At 39.1% G+C, this 24,395-nt stretch overlaps 1 protein-coding gene across 8 annotated transcripts in view; it reads left to right on the forward strand.

The window, feature by feature from the left end:
- Nucleotides 1-24,395, forward strand: part of FAM172A (family with sequence similarity 172 member A) — a 309,719-nt gene that overhangs the window by 67,222 nt on the left and 218,102 nt on the right. For 7 of the 8 annotated variants that reach the window (XM_054053576.1, XM_054053577.1, XM_054053578.1 and 4 more), the window contains 2 exons: nt 5,777-5,842; nt 15,564-15,755. In XM_054053576.1, the coding sequence (XP_053909551.1) occupies nt 5,777-5,842; nt 15,564-15,755 (258 nt within the window). The remainder of the gene's footprint in view (nt 1-5,776; nt 5,843-15,563; nt 15,756-24,395) is intronic. The other variant, XM_054053583.1, reaches the window with a different exon arrangement.

Consider the following 24,395-nt stretch of genomic DNA (forward strand, 5'->3'; position numbering starts at 1 on the left):
TGCTGTTGGCCTTCTTGGCCACCTGGGCCACTGCTGGCTCATGTTCAGCCGCTGTTGATCAGCACCCCTGTGTCCTTCTCTGTGAGGCAGCTTTCCAGCCACTCTTCCCCAAGCCTGAAGCATTGCCTGAGGTAGTTATGAGCCAAGTGCAGGACCCAGCACTTGGCATAGCTCATTGAAGAGTCTCTTTGGTGTTTATCTCCACTTAGAATCATGTTTCAGCTTCAGTACCTTCAGGATCTTTGTAACTTGAAACGTGTTCACTTGAAACTCAATGGCTCTTAGTCTTTAATTTCTCTTTTCACATACTGGTATGCAGGTATTGATCTTTGGATCATGTAGCTTCAGGATGGTGTATTGCCAAGATTTTACAAATTACACTGCTAGCAGAATTTTTTGACAGCTTTTTTGGTAGTTGAAACTAGTCCTGAAGACAGTGTTCTATATGAAAAATAGAACCTTAAAAGAACACAAGTCGTATGAAACCAGGACCTTACGAAATAGCGTGTACTAGAGTTTCATGAGGCAGAACTTTGTTTCTGGGGTTTCAGTTTTGCTCTGCAGACTGCATGCAGCATTAACATCTTGGCCACCATTGTGCAGATATTTAGCAATGCAAGTGTAGGATCTCCTGCCTTAAGATGACCAGGGAAGGGCAATGAAGTTGGGGAAGGGGCTGGAGAACAAGTCTTACAAAATGCAGCTGCGGGAACTGCAGTTGTTTAGCCTAGAGAAGGGGCGACTGAGGGAAGACGTCATCTCTATCTACAAATGCCTGAAAGGAGGTTGTAGAGAGGTGGGTGTTGGTCTCTTTGCCAAAGTGGCGGGTGATAGGACAAGAGGGAATGGCCTCAAGCTGCACCAGGAGAGGTTCAGACTGGACAGTAGGAAAAATTTCTTCATGGAAAGGTTTACCAAGCACTGGGAGAGACTGCCCGGGGAGGTAGTTGAGTCCTCATCGCTGGAGGTGTTAAAAGACAGGCAGATGAAGTGCTTAGGATATGATTTAGTGTGGACAGGTATGGTGGGACTTGATAATCTCAAAGGTCTTTTCCAACCTAGGGATTCTGTGAGTCTATGTCAATGTGTTTCTCTTTCTGTGCTATTCTGTGTCTCTATGCTTTTTGCTGCTTGTCCAGGTTATCAAATTAATTTCTCTGTCATTACAATGTGTTATGTTCTGGATCCATGTGAAGCATCACTGTTCATGACATAGGTCTATCCTCAGTTATCCATAAGACTGTTGAACTTTGCAGATGTCATATTTGGGGTGACCAGCACTTAGAAAAGGTACTTCTGGAGGTATTCACACTGTTAGACCCAACATAAGTCAGAAGACTGACTGTTTTAAGCTCCTTGGTAATGAGCATTGAAGTTTGGTTCCCATCCTGAACCATGTGTAGTGCTGCTGTCAACCTGGTCCACATTAAATGAAGGCAAGCTGTAACAAGGGAATGGTAGCAGAGATTAGATACTCACATCTTTAATATGCCTTGGATAATCCACTGTTTTTATTGTTCGTGGTGTGTTCCACTCATCTGTGTTTCCTGCTTTCCTCAGCCTTCATACTGGGAATTTTCTAGTCCAGCAAAAGCAAGAAGAGCTGTAACTTCATTTAGGGCACAAGATCCTCAGGCTTGTAGACAGCAGGACACTGGCTCCTCAGCTCACCAAGAGTAAATTGAAATATAAGCCATTTATATAAGTATAAGCCTTCCAAAGCATAAGCCGTTACAAAGGACCACCATTGTGCTGGGGAGAAACCTTCTCCTGTCTCACTGTTCGAATACAACCTTTTGGGAGCTAGGAAGTCTATAAGCACCTTTTGTGGTTGGAAAGGATTTCTCCCTTGCCATCAGAATAGGCAATGAAGGGCATCTTGGAGGTTTGTCTTCTATTTTGTTCCCCAGGCAACATGAACACATGGATGGTGCTTAGTGCCTTGTTCACTTACCCTATTTCGGATGTCTTTTGCTGATAGACTGCACTTGGAAGTAAATGAAGAGCAGAGAAACTGTGAAACTAGGTTGAAGTTTCCAGTGTTTCATGCAAGAAGGAGCAGATTGCCCAGAGAAGTCTTGGAAGCCCCATTCTTGGAGGTGTTCAAGACCAGGTTGGATGAAGCTTTGAGCACCCTGATCCAGTGGGAGGTGTCCCTGCCCATGGCAGGGGCTTGGAACTGAGTGATCTCTAAGGTCCCTTCCAACCTAAACCATTCTGTGATTCTGTGATGTTTTCCTCCATTCATCAAGCAATTAATTTCACACACTTTGTGCAAGCCTCGCTATTAGTACTTTTTCTTTTCCCATCTTGGATATGGTGCTGCCTGCTCACCAGCAGTCTTATTACCTTGATTTACAATTCTTAGGGTGTTGACATACCTTACAGGTTGCAAGAGCCTTAGAAAAAGCATAAATGTCCCAGATCAGTAGAAATAACAGGATCAGGGCTCTCTACCAAGTGTTAGAGTTTGCCCTGAGAATGGCTTGTACAGGACAACTTGTTGCTTGACAATTCCAGATGAGTTATTAACACTAGACGGAATTGAACAGCCTCAGCAGTCATGATGACCGACAATTAGTCTAGAGTTCACGGAGTGTGACCATGCTCATTTTCTCATGCAAGAAATCGCAAGACACTTTTTAACATCCTAGAGTAGTTTTCAGTTCTTAAAGATAAAATACCAATATGTTCAAGCTAACACGAATACTTAAAGAAGTTGTGACTGCTGAAATTTTATAGATTTATAAGAGTAAGTCTAACTAGTGGTATGTAAATAATACAGCACAGTGTCCTTGTTTTGATGTCTATTGAAAAGACACTTTTAAGGTTAAATTTTCAAAGTTACAGATCAGCCATAAAATGACAAGAAGGAATTAAAAGCATAAAATTGCAAAAGTAATGTTGGATTTCATAGAATCATAGAAACATGGAATAGTTTGGGTTGTAAGGGACCTTGAAAGATCATCCAGTTTCAACCCCTGCTCCAGCCCTTGTGTTGTATTTGTGGCCTCCTCTGGGCCCGTTCCAACGGTTCTGTATCCTTTTTATTCTGGAGATTCCAGAACTGGACACAAGAATCTGAGTGGGGTCTCAGGAGAGCAGAGAAGAGGGGCAGAATCCCTTCCCTCGCCCTGCTGGCCGCGCTGCTATGGATGCAGCCCAGAATACAGTTGATTTCCAGTACAGCCCAACTGTACCTGTCACTACTAAGTCAGATCCGTAAGCATTTCATCTACCTGTCTTTTAAACACCTCCAGGGATGGTGACTCATTCACCTCCCTGGGCAGCCTCTGCCAGTGCTTGAGAACACTTTCCATGAAGGTTTTCCTAATGTCCAATCTGAGCCTCTCATCCTGTCACCTGTCACTTCGGCAAAGAGACCAACACCCACCTTGCTACAGCGTCCTTTTAGGCAGTTGTAGACAGTGATAGGGTCTCCCCTCAGCCTTCTTTTCCCTAGGCTAAACAACCCCAGGTCTCTCTTCTCATAAAACTTGTTCTCCAGTCCCTAAAGTCTCTCTGGGCCATGGACACCATCCATATGCTGAGCTGTTTAAGGATCATAATCTCACACATTGCATCCGAGACTCCAAGCTAACGTATCTTTCTTCACATTCACTCTTATTAAAAGCATTCATTGGCTTAAGTCTTTGCTATACCAGAACGCTCCAGTGATTTAACAGTCCCATTTTTAAGGCTGATATCACTGTTTATTTTACTAGAGTAGTGCATAAAGAGCCAGTTAGAATTAAAGCCCTGTTGAGCCAGGCTGTGGAATAAATGAGTAAAGGTTTCCTTCTGCCCTGAAGACATCACAGTCTAAATATATGAGAGAGAATAGAAGAAATAGATACAAACACAGAGCAGAAAAAAAAAAAAAAGTAGGTTTTTGCAAGAAATGCATAGAACATATTTTCTTCATAGCAGTTTGTTTTTTTTCCTTCGATGTGCTTTTTAGTGTTTCTAATGGTGAGTAGATGCCTGGATGTAGAGTGAAAAATAAAATTTCTGTGTTTGAGGCCATATTATTGTTATACTCATTTTAATGTCTGTACAACATTAGCATCTGAGACCGCAGGAACTTAACTGCTTTGCTTGTTGGCATTACACTGAGGCTGATTTTGGTGAACCATAAAAAGTTTGGCCCTAAAGGTAAAGTTACAGTGTATGCATGTTCTTAACACACTGCTTTGGGGATAAACATAGCTTAAATCAACTCATCACTCACAGCTAAATTCCTTCTCTAAATGCTGTTTCCCTATAGATAGTGATGTTCAGTAGGTCTGATTTTCTTTAAGACCATGAAGTTTGTTGAACATAATTCTATCAATAAACGTACTTGAGCAGGATAGCAAAGAGCTCATATTGTCCTAATAGAAATTTTGGGGTTTTGTGAAGGGAAGAGAGGTGCATGCACCAACATTTTTAATTAGCTTTCATCAGTAACTCTAATTTTTTTCGATGTGTTCCAAACGTTTGCATATTATGTTTGCTCACATGTACATAATGAAAACTTTTGGACTTCATTGAAACTTTATTTGGTAATTGTGCATTTGGAAAATTAAAATAGAAATTTATGATACCCTGGCTCCTACTTGCTCAGTTCGTAGTGCGTTGTTAAGATGCCATCACTTGAGAGCTTTGTTACAGCGACGTTTCTGTTGTGGCTTAATATGTGGTGGGTTCAGATGGCTGTAATTGTGGCCTTGAGGGGTTGGACTAAAGAATACCAGCTGGGTTTGTACCCAGATATTCTTGAATTAATATTTTGGGACTTAGATCTTGTCCTGTCTGGAATTTAAACATAGTTCCCCAAGCTTTAAAGGCAAGACAAATACCATCTGAGGCTCTTAATGAGCGCTCTTTTTTCCTCTTTAATATGCCCTTTTTTTCTTTATTTATTTTTTTAACTCCTGTAGCCACTGAAATCCAGACAGTTACTTCTGAAGCGTTTTTACAGATCCAGATGGATAAAGCACTTCAGTTTGTCCCTCAGCTTAGCTCCCGAATTAATAATAGACACATCTTACATCTGCATCTCCATTTTCTTAGAACATATGAAGGTGAAAAAAAGTGTCCCTAGGTATTAGTTAAGGCTTTGAAGTGTGAACAACTTTGTTACGTTTCAATCAGCAGGTAGTTCATTGTGACTAGGTTGGGTTTTTTTTTTGGTTGCTCTTTGAAATAATTCCTTTTGTTTCAGGTCTAAAATTTCAATTTTATTTCTACGTGGAGACAAGAGACTTGAACTCTCCCATAGTGGGGAATCAGTCAGGGGTTTTCTTCTGTTTGGAAACCTTTGACCCATCCCTCCTCTGTTCAGTGAATAGAAATGGCAAGGCAACTTGTGCTGAGGGTGACTAAAGATCTGCTCTCCCTGTAGCTCATCAAGTGAACCTGCAGGGGAGAAGGTTTCAGGAGTCATGCTTATGGAAAAAAAAATGCTTTTAAAGTATTTCTTTGCAAAAGAGAGCCTTTCTTGTCCCCCTGAGTATATATTAATTGGTTATAATCCTTAGTTTTGAGACACATAATTATTCACACAGCAGCACGTGATGGATTCACAGGTACAGTTACAATTGCTTTGTACCGGCAAGCAGCCTTTTCTGAGGGAGGGAAAGGACTCTTTTTGTGTAAAGCTGCGACATCTATAATTAGTGGTATAGTAAAGAATTCAGATAAGTGGCAAAACATGTACGAGTGCTTAGAAGTTCAACTAACTAGCCTTTAACATCTTGTTTGCATTTGTTTTTATTGGTTTTTTGTCTTCCAGATCATTACTAAATATGTTTACGAACTACTGCAAGAGGAATGCCACTTGAAGAAAGTAACTCTCCCAGTAAGTATATATATCTTTTTTCTAAAGGCGCTCTTTGTTTGGATCTCTAAAACAGACCCTGCAATACAGTGGTCAGATAAAGATGATGTCTGCCAAGGCTCTGTGCCTGGCATTGTCTCAGAGTGCTGCCTGCACATGCAGCATGCGCCTGCATGTGGACACTTGGTTCCACCTCACTTCTCCTGTTAATTTCTCTGCTCTTCCCTGCATTACCAGATACCAGAGTTCTCAAAATGTAGTAGTTTTGATAGAGGAACTGATAGCTTTTTAAAAAGTGCTTGTTACAGACTGAGAGAGTTGGGGTTGCTCAGCCTGGAGAAGAGAAGGCTCCAGGGAGATCTTAGAGCAGCTTCCAGTACTGAAAAGGGTTCCAGGAAAGCTGGAGAGGGGCTTTTTACAAGGGAGTGATAGGACAAGGGTGAGGGGAGATGTAGATTAGGCTTTAGGAAGAAATTCTTCACAATGAGAGTGGTGAAGCACTGGTACAGGTTTCGCAGAGAGGTGGTGGCTGCCCCATCCCTGGAGGTGTTCAGGGCGAGGTTGGATGGGGCTTTGAGCAGCCTGATCCAGTGGGAGGTGTCCCTGCCCATGGCAGGGGGTGGAAGTGGGTGACCTTTAAGGTCCCTTCCTTCCAACCTAAACCATTCTATGATTCAAAACCTCTGCAGCTGGATGTAGAGAACTAATGTGCCTTTACAGGAAGAGGAATAAACTCAAATTGAGTTCCAGTAAACTACGCCAACTCTTTTTTAAAACACAGTAAATCAGTAACTTCTAACACGTATCTCATACAAAGTGCTGCTGTTGTTTAGTGAAAATATTTGATCAACCTTTGGAAGCAGTAAAGCATTCCCCAAGGAACAGATGAATACACATGATACTCTGATGATGTTCAGGTGGTTTTATATTCCACAGCAAAGAGGGTAGGGGACACTGCAGTGCAACGGCACTCTGTATGTTTTCCATCACTATCACAAAGGATTCCCAGGGTCTTTTGCATCCCTGTTGTACTCAGCCAGTCGTTCATATTCAGTCAAGGAAAACCCTTTCAGCCAGGGAATGAAAATTTCCTTTATTTTAACAGTTCAGTAATGTTTTTCAGTTCCCATTTCATGTCTCTAAGTGTTTCAGGAATGTTTTGATAACCTTCCCAAATGACTGCAGGTTTCCCAGCCAGGCTTTACGAGTGTCTCCTGGCCAGGGCAGAAGGAGCAGCATGAGGAGCTCCAGTGAGCAGTCAAAGAGAGAGCAGCCGCTCTCCTCTGCACTCCTAGTCTGCTAAATCACATAGGCTGTGCTGATGCCCCAAGACTGCTTGAGAAGCCTTCTGCATCAGAACAGAAATGTCAGAAGATGACAGAGATAGAGGAGATGGCAATGTTCATGGTGGGAGCAGCAGCACTGGTCATAGTCAAGTAAACTCTTTGCACTCTGTGTTTTCTTTGTTGGGGAAGTTTTGGTCCAAGGAGGACTTCCATGTGCCAGACAGGTAATCATAGAATGGTTTGGGTTGGAAGGAACCTTAAAGATCACCCAGTTCCACCCCCTTCCGTGGGCAGGGACACCTCCCACTGGATAAAGGGCTCAAAGCCCCATCCAACCTAGCCTTAAACACTTCCAGGCCACTACTGGAAGCCACCACTTCTGTGGGCAGCCTGGGCCTGGGCCTCATCCCCCTTCACAGGAAAACATTTCTTCCTAATATTTCGAAAGACTTTCTCAAGCCGTGTCACCCTCCCTCTGTCAAACCAGAGAGCTGTAATTTGCAAACTTTGAAGTGCCTGAATTCTGAGGCTCTGCAACTTTCTGTGGATGTCCTTTGTCCAAAGCAATATGCGTGTCAGTAATGCAGTGCTAAGGCTAATCTAATAGCTTCATAAAATGAAGGTGAACAAACTTGGACTAAGTATTACAGCGCCTCCATCACCTCTGTCACAAATGTGGGGACTGTTCTGCACAGCTGTGAGATTTGGGTGTCTGGCTTGGGAGAAGAATGGCCCTGTCTGACTCCCAGTGTTGAATTAATCTGTGTTTACTCTAACAGATGAATTATGTAGTAAGCAGTGATGTACTGCTGTAGTTTGTCAGTAGTACATTTAAGCTGTTCTCAAATGTATTACTTCCAGCTTCTGCAGAGTGTCATAATTTTATTGCATTTTGGAGCAAAGTAAGAGTTCAGAAAATAAATGCAGCTGTTTAATTGTGAGCAGCATGGAAGAATTGGCACAAGGCATGAGCACCATTCTTTAGTAATGACTGTTGCATGTAGGAAGCCCTCACTACAGTAAAAAAGGGGTTATGAAGAAGACTACAAAAATGAGAAAACAATGAAACAATGTATGTAGAAGGTGAAACATCACATTTGTCTAAAGGCTATGTTTAAATCACCACTGACAGACTCCCAAGTAACAATGTAAAGAAAACTAGTTTAAACCAGTGAAGGAGGCTAATAGGAGTAATAAGACAGCTTTCAGTAAGTCCTGTGCAAGGGAGGAAAATAGAAAAGGGTATAAATGCTGGCAAGTTACCTATAAAATCGCGTAAGATCACCCAAAACTGAATTTGAGGATCTTGTTACAGCTGTAAAGGCTAATAATAACAGAGAGCTGATGAGGCTGATAGATGAGCTGCATGCAAAAGGAATGCTCAGCTCCGGTGAGAAAAACTAATGTGATTATTTCCGATGTTATTTGTCAAGTTGCCACACTTGAATATTATTAAATTTTTTTAAACAGGATATAATTCTGAGGAACTGTCTGAAATCTGACGTGTCAGTAGAGGAGCTCTTAGAACAAATTGATATATCAGACAATAATCAAATTCCAGAACGATATGGTTTTTAAGCCCAAGGTACTATAAGTACTCAAATACGAAGCTGCAGAACAACCAACTAGTATGTAACTTACTGCTGAAATCAGCTATTTTCATCAGAGGAATGGAAAAAATGAGTAAACGCAAGAGTCTTTGAAAGGCCTCCAGGAGTGATTCATAGTGATTGCTGTGTACCAGGAGGAAATAGTATATTGAGGGGAAAGTCAGTACGGGTTTCTTTTTAAAAAACATACTAGAATTCATTGAAGGAGTCAGAGATCACATAAAAAGGAAAGGTCTTGTCAGTAAAAGAGTACGTGGATTTCAAATGAGCTTTCAACAAGCTTACCAACTGCTTTTTAAAAAGGAGCTGTTGTGGCAGAGCAAGAGAGAGTCCCCTTATGAGTTAATAATTGGTTAAAAGGCAAAAAAGGTGTTCATATTTTACAGATTAAATAAGTTGTTACCCATGCGGTGTTACTAAGGCCTTAATAAGCCATAGGAATTAGTAGAAGCTAACAGACCTCGCGGGTTTTTTTTTTCCCTAACGTTATTTAGGATACTTAAATACTAAAGCTGATTGTGATGAGCTGGGGAATTATTTCAAGATGCTGAATGATGGGATGATAAAATGATGTGAGATTCAATTCTGGTAAATGTGAAATTATGGGGAAAATAACTCACTCTGTAAACACAATGGTGGACTCTAAATGAGCTATTACAAGTCAGGAAAGAGCTTGGAGTGGTTGTGAATAGTTCTCTGAGAACATCGGTTAGCACTCAATGGCAGTGAAAAACCCTCAAAGCAAATAGGATGTTAGGAATTACGAGGTGTTGAGAACAAAACAGAAAAACATAGTCATTCCACTCATTATGTGGGCCCCCATCTTGAACACTGCATGGAGTCTGGACACTGTATCAAAAAGGACATGAAGAACTCAAAAAAAAAAAAAACACAGAGGAGGGTTACAAGGATGATCACAGGCATGAAATGCTTTTCAGACAAAGAGAGATTCTTCAGCTTGGAAAATAGATGACTGAGGAAGGAATATGACAAATCTATAAAATCATGAAAGGTGTAGAGAAGATGAATAGGGAATGGTTTTTTGCTTTTTTTCATAATAGAGAAGCTAAGGGGCATCAAGTTTAACAGGCAGGAGATCTCTACTGAAAGAGAGCCAGTACTGTTTCATATATGTCCCAATTATACTGTTGAACTCATTGGCACAGAGTACTGTCAAGGAGAAAGGTACAAATGCATTCAAAAACCACGTCTGACAATACTAAGGTGGGATAGGTGCAATGAATTATTTTACATGACTGTCTGGTTGCAAAATTTGGCTTAGGAGGCTCTACAGTTGCAAAAACCAGGGAAGAATCACTCTGTTCTTTTACTGTTTCTCCAAGAAATCTGCAGGTTGTCAGGAACAGGACCATGGGACCTTGGCCTGTCCAGAAAGGCTCTTACAAATATAGCCTTATGGTATAAATATTTTAGAGGTGAACATGGAAATATGTTTTTTCTGAACTTCGTCACAAGTGATCAGAAAGTTGGACGTTTGGCCTTCCTTTTTTTGTCGGGTGATAATGAAATGACACTGTAATGATGTTTGAATACGTGAAATGTGTTTCAAGGTCATTAAGTGGGGTACTTTTTATTTGATAAAATCATGGAATTGTAGAATGGTTTGGGTTGCAAGGGACCTTAAAAATCATCCAGTTCCAACCTCTGCCATGGGCAGGGACACCTCCCACTGCATCAGGTTGCTCAAAGCCCCATCCAGCCTAGCCTTGGACACCTCCAGGGTTGGGGCAGCCACCACTTCTCTGGGCAACCTGGGCCAGGGCCTTACCACCCTCAGGGTAAAGAATTTCTTCCCAATGTCTAATCTAAATCTTCCCCCTTCCAATGTAAAGCCATTCCTCCTCGTCCTATCACTACATGCCTTTGTAAGAAGTCCATCCCCAGCTTTCCTTTAGCCCGTTTCAGGTATGGGAAGCTGTTCTAAGCTCGTCCCACAGCCTTCTCTGTCCAGGCTGAGCAACCACAACTCTCTTACCCTGGCCTCATAGCAGAGGTACTCCAGCCCTTTGATCGTCTTTGTGGCCTCCTCAGGACCCATTCCAGAAGTTCCATATCCTCCTTTTGTTTGGGATTCCAGAACTGGACACAGGACTCCAGGTGGGGTCTCCTGAGAACAGAGGGGGAGGGTCCCCTCCCTTAGTCTGCTGGCCATGCGTATTTTTTTCAGTGTGCTTTAGTGTACAGAAACACTATACTTAAAAGGTTTAGATTAATAGCATTTCATGTTCTCTCACATTTCTTAAGTTCAACCCTGGTATGCTAAGTCCAACTTGCTGACTTTTTTTGCTTTCTCAGGTGGCAGCCTCAGTTCGGACATGATAGTTTGTAAATTTCTTTTCACATATGAAAATATGATTAGTTGAGAAATCAGAAAAGCTTGCCCATTATTTTATTGTATCCACATCCCCAACAAAACATAAACCTGAATATTTTTTCCTACACAAGCAGGCTAAGATGCACATTATGTTATTGTTACTCTAAAGTATTGTACTTCACTTAATATTGAAACATACACTACTGGACATGGAAATTTAAATGACGAGACTCATATTTAGGGAGAAGCCGTTCAATTATTTCTTTTAAATTTCTGATTTTGTTCTCCTTTGAAGGTTATATTATGAATATAAAGAAGACTGCATTTTTTTAATCCAGATGAAGTCTTTGTATTTTTCTAGTTTTAATGGCATAATCAGTGATTGATCTTTACTGTTCTTCTAGCTGCTGAGGACAAATAGAGGGTGCTTCTGAATTAAATGCATCTTTAACGGCTTCTGGGAAGGCTTGAAATGGAAGTTTAAATAATTACTAACATGTTTTATTGACGATGGCACTGAAAGGTCTCACTTTGCAGAATCTTCTAACTTATCAATGCTTTGCTCTTTCACTTCAATAGGTCAAACTTCATTCAGTAGTTGCCTTGATCTCCTAGACAGCCAAGAACTATTTCTCTTTGACTAAACAATAGTCTGTTATCTCTGCTGCACTTCCCTTTTGGCTATTTTGTTACCTAAGTCCAGTCAATACTTGTTCTGTAGAAATTCCGCAGATTTTAGGGTTGTTAAGTTAGTTGTGGTAGTGATCAAAAGCTAATTAGCTGCTTGTAATATTGATCAGCAGTTTTCATTTTTTAGAATGTTGAGTGAAAAATTACAAATCAACGTACTCAGTATTGTGAAGACTGTAACAGAGATTTAGCAAGCTTTATGTAGAACCACGTTACAGAAGGCTATCTTGTGTTTCAAAGCAAATGAGCACTTTTCTCTCTCCACCAGCTGCTCACAATTCTCACAATCTTTTTGAGTCTTCTCACTTTCAGTTCCATTTATTTGCCACATTCTCTCCCAAACCACCAAGTTACACCTGTTTCACTTGCTTTTAGGCTCAAGGCTCATAACTGTTATTGTGTGTTTCTTAATGGGAATAAGAAAAATATTAATTAATTTCCTTTTCCCCTTAAAAATTTAATGTTCAATCTTAAACTTTAGAATTTACAGTGTACAAAATAAAAGACCCCTAGAGCCTAGTCAAGTCTTGTGCATCTTGGGTTGGTAGTGTCTAAGAACTGAAAACTGAGTCAATGTCAATGTGTCAGTAATGTTAGATTTCAAATATGGTTTGATCTTACCATATATATTGATAACAGCTATGCTAAAAACTAATATTTCGCTGAAATATTCTACAGACTGGGACTGCTGTACTAGGCCATAGCTTGTTTGAGACAGAACTCACATGGAAAAAGAAACTCACTGTCTGAAAACCTTAAGATGGTCATAATACATGTAGAGTGCATAACTCGTAGAATTCACTGTAATGTCATACATTCATAAACCTTACGGTATAGTTACGCATCAGACTGGGCAGAGGAGGAATTGAGAGCAGTCCTAAAGAGAAGTACTTGGAATACTGATGGAGGAAAAGCTCTGCATGAGTCAGTATTGTGCGCTTACAGCCCTGGAAGCAACTGTGTCCTGGGCTGTATCTAAAGCTGTGGGACCAGCAGGGGAAGGAGGGGATTCTGCCTCTCTGCTCCACCTTCATGAGACTCCATCTGGAGCCCTGGCTCCAGTTCTGGAATCCAGAGGAGGCCACGGAGATGAGGCAAAGGCTGGAGCACATCCCATACAAGGACAGTCTGAGAGGGTTGGAGTTGTTCAGCCTGGAGAAGAGAAGGCTCTGGGGAGACCTTAGAGCAGCTTCCAGTATGGCAAGGGGCTCCAGGAAAGCTGGGGAGGGGCTCTTGATCAGGGAGTGCAGGGAGAGAATGGGGGGGTAAGAGTTTTCAGATAAAGAGAGGAGAATTAGACAAGATCATAGGAAGAAATGTTTTCTGGTGAGGTTGGTGAGGCCTTGGCCCAGATTGCCCAGAGAAGTGGTGGCTGCCCCATCCCTGGAGGTCTTCAAGGCCAAGTGGATGGGGCTTAGAGCAACCTGATCCAGTGGTTGATGTCCCTGCCCATCACAGGGGTTTGGAACTGGGTGGGCTTTGAGGTCCTTTCCAACCCAAACTATTTCCCGATTCTATGCTTCTATGATTCTATGAAACTTTAAACACTACTTTTAAACCGTAAATTATCATCAGAATTTAGATTGATTTCACATTCCTGGCTACCAATTATTGGAAGATTGTTATTGCATGTGAGTAACAATCTTGGACCAAATTGCTGAATTAAACTAGTTGAAGTTCAACATTATTTGATTTCTGGTTAAACAAAGGATCAGGAATAAGTGTTTGTGAGTAGGTCCAGAAGAGAAAGTAATACATATAAATTATTTCATGTGGACTCAGTGTGTCTCGCATTAAATGGTATTCTATGTTGATTTGTCTATAAGGTAAGGTTGTGCACAGAAGTGACCTTTATGTGCATTCTTTAGTGAAAGCTTGATCTAAGGAATTGCTGCTGCTTGAAGATAAATTAGCCTGAAGAAAAGTTTCCAAATGTGATTAATTTGAGGAAGAGAATGATGAGTTGTTTTTTATGATCTAGGTAGGTATTTTAAACTTTTTTTAAATTAACGTATTTGCAGAAGTGGGAACTAGTTGTATCTTCTCATACATATGATAACTAAGTGCTAGAATTGCCTAAATATTAAACACAAATTCAGTGTATAAATACTGGAATATGCACAAATGTTATATCTTTCCTGAGATACAAATTCACAATGTTTTGTCTTAATTACAAGATCAGAAGTATTCAGTTTATGTGCAAAAGTCAATTAGATTTGGCCAAGTACTATCTGAAATTTAGTGCTGAGTTTTTATGTAAGCTCAGTTAAAATTTCGGGTATCAGTATTGCTACTTCAGAAGCAGCCCCAATGTGGTACCCATTGTGTTTACCTACTCTAAACATTTTTCCATAGAATGTTTTTTTTACCATGTTTTCTGTTTTCGTGCAAAGTGTGAGCAAAGGTGAGTACACAATCTGGTGCAGAAGGAGCAAGCTGAGGCACATGATGTTCTGTTGTGTTGCAGAGGAGAGTCATGACTGTTCTTCCATTTGGCAGTTCCTTTTGTTCAAGTAGCCTCATTGGCTGCATTAAAAAAAAAATATTCTGTTGACTTGCATTAAAAAAAGTCTGGAGATCCATGTAGAATTAATACTTCTGAAGGTAAGTGTGATTATGAGAGAAGAATTGACATAATCTAAATAGCCATAACTCCTTGTCTCAACACGAGGCTTATATCATGACCTGCCTTTCATCACTGTTGCAGAGTGTAAGGCAGTCCAGGGTTCTTCCTAGCAGCTGTACAGTTACCTTGTGCAGGTCATGGAGTTTGGAGTATGACAGGATGGGTGGATTTGTCTGTTCTGCTCTTGCTTTGCTATGTACTCACATGTTTGAAAAGGAAGAATGAGCAGACGGGATGGTTTCTTCTGCCCTCATGGTGTTTGCACCAACTAAGTTCTTTTCATAGAATCATAGAATGACGTGAGTTGGAAGGGACCCGCAAGAAGCATTGAGTCCAACACCTATCCCTGCACAGGACACCCCAATATTCACATTGTGGGGTTGAGGGGGTTGGTCAAATGCTTCTGGAACATTGTCAGGCTTGGCGCCGTGGCTGCTTCCAAAGTCTAGACCTGTTTTACAGAACTTCTGTCTTTATTGAACAAAAAGTGTTGCTTTCTAGGTTTCAGGACAGAACTTGGAATTAGGTTATGGTTTACTGAACATCAAAACTGGTTATTGGTCTGTTCCTACAGCCGAGTAGCCCAGCATTGACCCAGGTGCAGGACTCTTAATGAAGCCATTATTTAGGCCCAAACTGAATTTCTATGTTTTATTAGGCCTACCCTATTAAATTTATAATAGTCAAATTCGCAATACTTCTTCCAAAGTGGCTTGTTGGGTATTTATGTTGCAGTGCCTGAGTTGGAACATTCCATGATTTCTTTTGTATTAGGTAAGAATTTTATTGTTGCTTCAGGCATATCAGAGGTGACAAAGTACTTGATTTCCTCCCCTATGATTGTTCTTTTATAGACCTTCTTTTGTGCCAGTAAATTTCTGTAAACAACTGATGCTTCAAATCTTTAGCATACTTCTTATCCTTTTTGTTTTTATTTAAATCTCTGTTGGATTTCTGTTCTAAACTGGGGAATATTCTTGAGTTTTGAAGCAGCATAGCACAATTATTCACTTTTGCTTTATTTAGTACTTGGCACACATTAGTCCTCATAATATCCATACAAATAGTTGTTAAACGGTGAAAGTTTTTATATCAATTTTGTGGCTAACTTTATGACCAATTGTGTTCTTTTAACAATCTTCTAACCAATGATGTTTTATTGATGCATAGAAGTGTGCATTGTCTGTAATTGCAGGTTGATGCAACTGAGAGCGAACCAAAGAGCTTTATCTTTATGAGTGAAGATGCATTAACGAATCCTGACAAGCTCTTGGTCCTGCTTCACGGTAATGGCGTGGTCAGAGCAGGGCAGTGGGCTAGGAGACTTATAATTAATGAAGATTTGGACAGTGGCACCCAGATACCGTATATAAAGAGAGCTGTAGAGGTAAGTGAAAGTGCATGTATGTACGCTTATGTGTGTGTATGCATGTTTTTGTGTACAAAGAGCTCTAAATCTGTGACATTTTAATCTGTTGAGCAGCGTTCAATATATACATATTCAATATATATATCATATATTTTCCATATATGTATATATTCAATAGTAGGATCATGTTATTTATGATGTGAGAACTTGCTTTGTTTTTTTCAGAACTTTTTTCTAACGGAACCAAGTTTCCCTTTTATGGTAAAAAAAAAAATGTTAGTCGTATGTCATGTTGTTGTGGCGGCACTGCCATGTAGTTTAATGTGGCAGCTAACGTGACAAGAGCCCTTAGCAGGCGATGAGATGCAATACAAGGCACTACAGAAATTTGTTATGATTTGAAGTGTTTTCTTTTACATTTCATTAAATTTGTACGTATTCTCACTCAACGTCTGTTGTAATCTCATGATAACATGAGCTTTCATGATAACAGCAGGCTTTTTTGCTAGGCTTGTACTGAATTTATTAGAGGCACAGTCTTTTTCAGTTTTGCACTGAATACTGATTCATTCTGATTCACCTATCAATACTTGACAGTAAAATACATTTACATTTTATGGTCACTATTTTCTTACATTCACATCTATGTGAGAGACAATGCACAACTTATGTAAAGGTATTAACAATGGCACTTTTTAGGTTTAATTAATCTCTTGCATCCTACTACCTAGATGAAGCTTTCTGTCGTAAACTTTAGAAAAGCCTATTTAAGACTCATTATTTCTATTATATTTACCAAGTTAAGCTAATGTTCTACTCTAAATATCAGTTGTCACTGCAGTTGTTAGATGTTTTGCTAAATGAAGTTGAATTTTTTGCAGCTGGCTTTATTCAGTATAGAAAATGGTTCTTTAAAAACATCTTTTCTTTTTTTTAATGAAATAAAAAAGACATATTAAAGCATTAAGCCATTAAGTTATTTTTTTCTGTATAATACACTAGCAAAGCACCAGGCTACTCAATACATGAAAAAGAAACTTAGTCTTGTAAAAGTGATATTTGTCTCCTTCTAACATAACGTTTTGTTCATTTTAAATCAAGACTCAGGGCTTAATCCAAGAGGTGCTGCTGTCTGGGCTAAGATGTGAGGCTGAGTGCTCAAAACTGGGATACTATCACTAAATTAACACATAATCTTAAAGAGACTGTTAGAGTTGTGCAGAGGGAAGTTATAGTTCTTTTTTCTGTTTTGTTATTTATTTAATGCAATGGTTGTGGCAATGTGGCAGAGATCAGAGCTCTGTTCCCTCAAGTGGTTATTATCCTTAAAAACAAGTTATTTTTGCATTTTGAATGCTTCTTTAAAAGCACACAGGAAAAGAACCAAAGAGTTTAATGAGAAAAAGACTGTTAAAAACTTGTTTGTTCACATTGAGACATAAGACTTCGTGCTCTTATCTTGTAAATTTCCTTCTTTCTTAGTGTGATTTCTAAATTCACAGTTCTCCTTAGTTGACTTATTCTAGCTACTGTAAAAATCACTCTCCCTTTTTGTGCATTTTTAAATACTGGAGAATGTACTACATGTTTAGAACACATACTATTTGCAATGATTTTTTTCATACAAGATCAAGATTAGATCTTGTACAATTTTATTATATTAATTATGTTGCCATTTTTTATATCCTGTAATCACTGTAGTGGGAATTGGATGTGGATAAGGAAGTATTTTATGGAAGTCGAACCCCACTGAAAGTATTTGGAGTCATTACGTTATGACACTAAGCTGGGTGGAAGCATGGATCTGCTGAAGGGTAGGGAGGCTCTTGCAAAGGGATCTGAACAGGCTGGACTGGTGGGCTGAGACCAATGGCATGAGGTTCAACAAGGCCAAATGCCGGATCCTGCACTTGGGGCACAACAGCCCTATGCAGTGCTACAGACTACGAGAAGTCTGGCTAGAAAGCTGCCTAGAGGAGAAGGTCCTGGGGGTGTTGGTTGACAGCTGACTGAACATGAGCCAGCAGTGTGCCCAGGTGGCCAAGAAGGCCAATGGCATCTTGGCTTGTATCAGAAATGGGGTCACCAGCAGGTCCAGGGAGGTTATTTTCCCTCTGTACTCGGGACTGGTGAGACTACACCTTGAATCCTGTGTTCAGTTCTGGGCCCCTCACCACAAGAAGGATGTTGAGGCTGTGGAGTATGTCCAGAGAAGAGCAACGAAGCTGGTGAAGGGGCTGGAGAGCAAGTTATACGAGAATTGGTTGAGAGATCTGGGGTTGTTTAGCCTGGAGAAGAGGAGGCTGAGGGGAGACCCTTTTGCTCTCTACAACTACCTGAAAGGAGGTTGTGGAGAGGAGGAAGCTGGCCTCCTCTCCCAAGTGACAAATGACAGGACAAGAGGGAATGGCGTTAAGCTCCACCAGGGGAGGTTCAGGCTGGACATGAGAAAAAAATTTTTCATGGAAAGGGTCATTGGGCACTGGAACAGGCTGCCCAGCGAGGTGGTTGAGTCAACTTCCCTGGAGGTGTTTAAGGAATGGGTCTATGAGGTGCTGAGGGGCATGGTTTAGGGATTGTTAAGAATGGTTGGACTCGATGATCCAGTGGGTCATTTCCAACCTATATATTGATTCTGTAATGATTCTATCATTCTATGATTCTATGACTAAAAAGAGAATACACATATTTATACGCTGATACCATGGGTACTTCATGCTCAGATCATATAAATTACTCTTCCAAATGCAGGAAATTATGGTAGAGTGAGCATAAGGACTCTAATTTCAATTAATAATAATAATAATTGCATCCTTTTCTGGGTTTTCTGGTGTTCAGTCCTCTGGTTGATTTGGGCACTCCTGCCTCCTGTGAAATGAAAATACAGCCTGGGTGACAAATGGCCTGAATGGAAATTGTGATGACTACTCATGCAACACTGCCAGTTTGAAGGAAAGAATTATTTTCCTTTATTTTTTAGTGTTTCTTCTAAGAATAGCACTCATCCTTGGGTGAAACCAGCAGACCTTACCATAACATAAGATTACAGTGCTGATGACCAGAGAACACAGATTTTTATTTTTTTTTTCTGATAAACTGTGTGCATTTGAATTGGATAATACTATCTAGGATTTGAAAATTCCACTGATCTGTTGTGATTGTGGAACATAGGTAGCTTAAAGCAGTTGCTGAAGACTAGGTTTTCATTTAAAATACATGAAAATTTGCAAAAGTGCAAAAGCTTAAGTGACAAAAACATCACCTTTGCTTTCCTTAAAAGAAAACTGAACAGGCAAACAAACAAACAAAAAGCCTCTGTGTAGCTCAAAGTAGAATCTTTTTCTCCACTTCTTCTCTCCGTGGAGAGCAATGAGTCTACTACAAGAAAGTTTCAATTAATTTCTTGGAAAACTGAAAACAGGGATACAAAAGCTGGAGTTACTGGTGAGCAGTGGATTGAGCAGGGTGAACTGATGCTAGTCTTCTAAACATGAGGTTCAGGAAAGAATAGGATCTATTTCTCTCTGTTACAACACTAGGGAGAAAATAAAATTAAAGATCTTTTCTCTTAAAGCATGCATGGAGTAAGGGATCAATGTAATGGCTTAAAATCTGGGGCTTGAGGCCCAAATTGAGGCACACTGAAAAGTAAATATACAAGAAGAAATATCCCACTGGGAATGTGAATAGTTAGAAACGTGTTTTTTTCTTTTCATCTGGGTGGTTACTGTAGGTAATACTTCTAGTTCCTTCTATATCAAACTCTATTGTGTGGATTCAATCTTTTGTGCAGTAGGTGTTGGGCATAGTTTATGAGCTTTTATGTCAAAAAGTGAGATTAATGTATTAATTCAGAAGTTCAAACTTGGTAGTGTAAAAGATGTTTTGAAATATGAAAGAAAAACAAACAAGCAACTAGATAGAGAACAGCTTGTAGAAAAAGGCGGATGGAGAAAAGTGTGTAAATATGTGTAAATGCATTAAAATGCAGTAGGAAAAGACTGCATTAGAAAAACAAGCATGAAAAAGTCAAATGTGATAATATAAAGTAGTAAGACCATAACAAAAGCTTAATTAAAATAAAACAAATACCTATTATAAAGATACAAAAAAAGTCACCATTTCCTATAAATATGGCTCAAAATAAATATTGCACATGTTTGTAATTTTGTTCAAATAGAACTTCTGTGCTGAAACTTTCTGCAGTGGGAAATACTGATTTTTGACAGAAGCAGTCATGATGAGAGATGGACATTCAAGTCCCTCCTCTGGGAAGGAGGGACTGTTCCACTTACAATGGTAATACTGTGCTGAAGTTATTCCACTTTTTATAAATTAATAAATGTAAACTATATAAATAAGTGTACATTAGAAGAGGAATTTTAATCTTCTGTATTTTGCATGAAAATCTTCTGTATTTTGCACTGTCCATAGTGTCAGGCTCTTCTCAAATCAGTTATTATTTGGTCACACATACAAAGACTGAAGCAGTGCCAAGAGGAGGATGTGAGAGACAGAGGTAAATTCTTTAATTCAGTGGTGAGGGCACTTAGTTGGGGTGCGATAATTAAGGATTTAAGTTCCTGGTTTCATTTGGGTAGCTCAGGGGCTCCTGCGTTCCCTATGAGGACTCCAGTCACCAGGCTGTTTATGAGGAGGAGGTGATGAGGAGGTATGTTTGGACTCGTTGAGTGGTGACAACATGGATCAGTTGGGAGATGATCTAGTGATACCAATGATAAAGGGGACGAAGCAAGAAGGGGCGCAAATGTTGGCCACTGCTCCATGCAGTTCCATCTGTTGTGATTGGAGAAGTGGATTGTGTGCTTCAAAGTCTATTGGATGTTGGCCAAGGAGAAGCTGAAGTTGATCTACTTACGAAGAAAGTTTGTTCCGTGTGGAAACAGGACCTCAATTTGCCTAAGTTTGGACATTGAGAAGAATTTTGGAGTACTCTTGATACCTTTCCTTGATACTCTTTGATAGTTCTCTTTTAGGAAATAGAGGACATCAGTTTAACGTGCGAGTACAAAGAAACTGTTGGATGCTGCTTTTTGTGTCTTTGGAAATTTGGTACATTTGGTACCTCAGATAGCTGTGATTCCAAAGACAGTAATAAAATTCAACCACAGCAACTGTCAATTATTTGATTTTTTAATTTTTTTTTCCTTAAAAACCATCCAAGAATTGTTGCCTGGTTTAAAATTCAGTATGCTTTGAGATGGCTGGGCTATGTTTATTATTATTTAAGGGAGGATTAGTACTTGACATAGAGGTAGCAGCACCAAAAAAATAGCTTCTTGAAAGAACCTGTTTGAGTTCGGAAGACATGTTTTATTCGGAAGACATGCAGCAGCACCCAAAAATCTGACTTTCCCTGAGCAAATGGGGAAAAAAGGGTTTGCTTGAGATGGGCATCAACTGCCAGAATCTTTCTTTAATGGCTGATAAAACTTGATTTTTTAGTTTCCATCTGTTTGTCCTATTCTTCTTGCTGCACTTTTCTTAACAATTTATGTACTTACGGATATTTTTTGTCAGAGTATTGGATTTATTCATTCATTAATATAATTCGTTTGTATAAAACTATCAGGTTGGTAATGTTTACTGAGGATTGCTGAAAGTGATTTCTTTCTTCAGCATGCAGTAAGAAGTCATTGTAACGCAGCTGAGTGGAATAACAAAATCATTCAATCTAACTGCAGTGAATTTAACCACCGTAACGTTTACATGATTTAGTAACCTTACTGTTTAGTAACTAGTGTGGTAACACATTTCAATCTTTCCATTTCATAGAAATCAACCCATTTCAAAAGTGGATATTCACATATTGTTTTCAAGAAATTATGCTTTCTTTAAGATACATTAACAAGAATTCTTGCAGATAAGCTTTTATATCTCACTTTTAAGCGTAGAATATCTGGTTAGAAAGCACCCCCTTGATTCTAATGGTTGTATTTCAGGAACGTAACATTTAAAATTTTGTCTTATATTTTATACATGCTTAAGCATAGTTTCAGTAAGATGGGCAGGTGACACCTTCTGGAAAAAAGACAGAGCTGATGTTTCACTGCAATCGCAGTCAATCTGTAGAATACTAATATTTAAGTACCATTTATGTCTGCTAAGTGTATTGTTGCAGAAAGATGTTAAAATACTTAATTTATTAATAGTCAGTTATGACGCCAGAGTGATCATGATCTTTTTGATCATGCATTCTAATCACTAAAATGGACAATAGTTATATATATAAGCTATATAGTTTAGTATATATAAGCTTATATATATGTAAGCTATACAGTTTTGTTTCAAATTCGGATTTTCTTATTTTGGTACATGTGTTTGCCTTTACTTGTCCTGTTAGAGCTGGGAAATAACTTTGCCTGTAAAGTACTTCTTCACAGAGGAGATTTGTATTTACAACTCCTTACTTGTGTATATAATATTAAGAAAACTTAAGTTACTTAGCTGGTTGGATGATCTTTTGAGGTCCTTCTAAAAACATGAACACAAATTACAATGTATTACTAAATAATTTGTCATGTAGAATTGGCTTAAAATATAGCATATTCTGGCAAGAAAATTTAAAAAACAATGTATTTCATTCCTTCTAAGACATTTTATGAGGAAGTGATGATCTGTCAAATACTGATTTGAAATACTGATCACTAAGCAGCCAGAAGGAAAAGTTGAGCTGTTAGTCGAATGCAATATTAATTGATCACAAAATGCATGCTAATACATAATATGCTGTATAGGAGTTAATGACTATTAAGTCAGAAATTCAAGAAGAGGTTAAAAGCCTGGACTAATATTGAGCTGACAGGGTGTATAAGCCCACGCCAGCCCCCATGCCAGCAAAGGAAAACAATGAGATGACAGCTCTACTGTTTGGAGAGAGGTTGCTAACGACAGCTTATTCCTTTATGATTTCAACTCTTGACAGAAGACAGGTCTGCTTGTTGCATCATGGCAGATGTATCATTACCTTCTGGCCCTGTCATGACTGAACTGGAAAAAAAACCCACTCGCAATTCTGAAAGTCCAATTACCCTTTGGAATTTAGCGCATCCTTTCCAAGATCCACGTTACTGTTGTCGTATTAATTGTGTGCATTACATTGTTGGAATATTTTGTGCTATGTTAATTTGGTAACATAGGGATACTTACAGATTGCTTTGTCTTCCTTAATTCCGCTGGCTTCTCTAGAACCCTGTAGCCGCTTCTGTTGGTTTACTCTTGCTTTGTCACTGATCTAAGAAAACAACTGCTCAAGATATTTGGATAAATCTAGCGGTTTTTTTCCCCCAGAAAACATTTGAGCATTCTTTTCATTGGCTAAGTATGGGGTTGAGAACACACGCGGAATATTTAAAACAATCACGATCATTTTAGAAACAAAAGTTCAATACGAGTATAAATGGCCTTTTTTATCATATGCATATTATGATTCTTCCTTTTTTTTTCCTTTTCCTCCCTCCCTTCAACTTGTTGGATACCTAACAGTGACTCTGGAGACTTAGAAAAGAGTAAGAGGGGGTGTGGATTTTTGAAAGTATGTCAAAAGCCTTGGGGTTTGGATATGATCGGAATTTCAATTGAGGTTGAGATGAGTTTAAATGCATAGAAGGCGAACATAAAAATCTTGTTTAATTTCTGTCATGTTGTTCTTTTTTTAGTCACTCTGATGTCTTTTTCAAATCTGCTTTTCTCTCAGGCTTTGTGGTACTATATCCAAGATCTGGGTTTTTTTTCCTCTTTGTATTTCGTTTTAACTGCTGATCCCTTTTCTGTGGTGCTTCTGCCTTTAATATCAGCTGAAGCGGTCTGAATTGCTGAATCAAAGCCGTTTTGGGAGAGAGACAGTGTTTAAGATTGTGCAGGGTGAGATTCTCTGGGTAGAAGGTAACACTTCCTGCAGTTATAATCAATGCACTTGACACTTTCAAAGGCAGGAGAAGCCACGACTTGCTCAGGGGTTAAACTTTTTAAATAACTTCCCTTGGGAAAAACGCCATCAATAAAACAGAATAATTAGTTGAAGATTCTTGAGTAGCCTAGGTTTGAAAAGAAAAGATTAGAGATAGGTCAGGTTTGCACTTCTATTGTATTTTCCCTCCCTTTTGTTTTTTAAACTAGGAGCTTTTGTTTAAATGTGTGCTGTATTATAAAATCAGTCTGCTTCAAAAATAATGTCATCTACTTCAGGCAATGCATTCATTTTCTGGTGTGTTATTGTCTATGTAGTCTAATAATTGTAAGAACGGAGATTAAATTCTACATAAAAATGTAACTTTAGATTCACTAGCTTTCTCTCTTTCTACCCACACACTTATTCTGCAGAGAAGTCATTTTAGCTCACAAACGACATATGCAACTTTGAACCTTGCTAAATAAGCTTAAAACATAACATACATTAACTAATTTCAAAAATGAGATCTAAATAGCATTAAATGAACATCCAGTGCACAGGGCCATCAATTTATATAGCGATGAACAGTTTTACTATAAAAGTAAATTAATCTAACTTTGTGTTAATTATGTTACAAAATTTCAGGTTTTATGAGAAATTTATTGGTTTTCTGACTTTTTTTTTTATCATGACTTTTGTTAAAGCAGCTGTTTTGAAAGGCAAAACCTGACTAAAAATGGTGCTTT

Source organism: Cuculus canorus, chromosome Z (genome assembly GCF_017976375.1).
Source record: "Cuculus canorus isolate bCucCan1 chromosome Z, bCucCan1.pri, whole genome shotgun sequence".
NCBI lineage: Eukaryota > Metazoa > Chordata > Aves > Cuculiformes > Cuculidae > Cuculus > Cuculus canorus.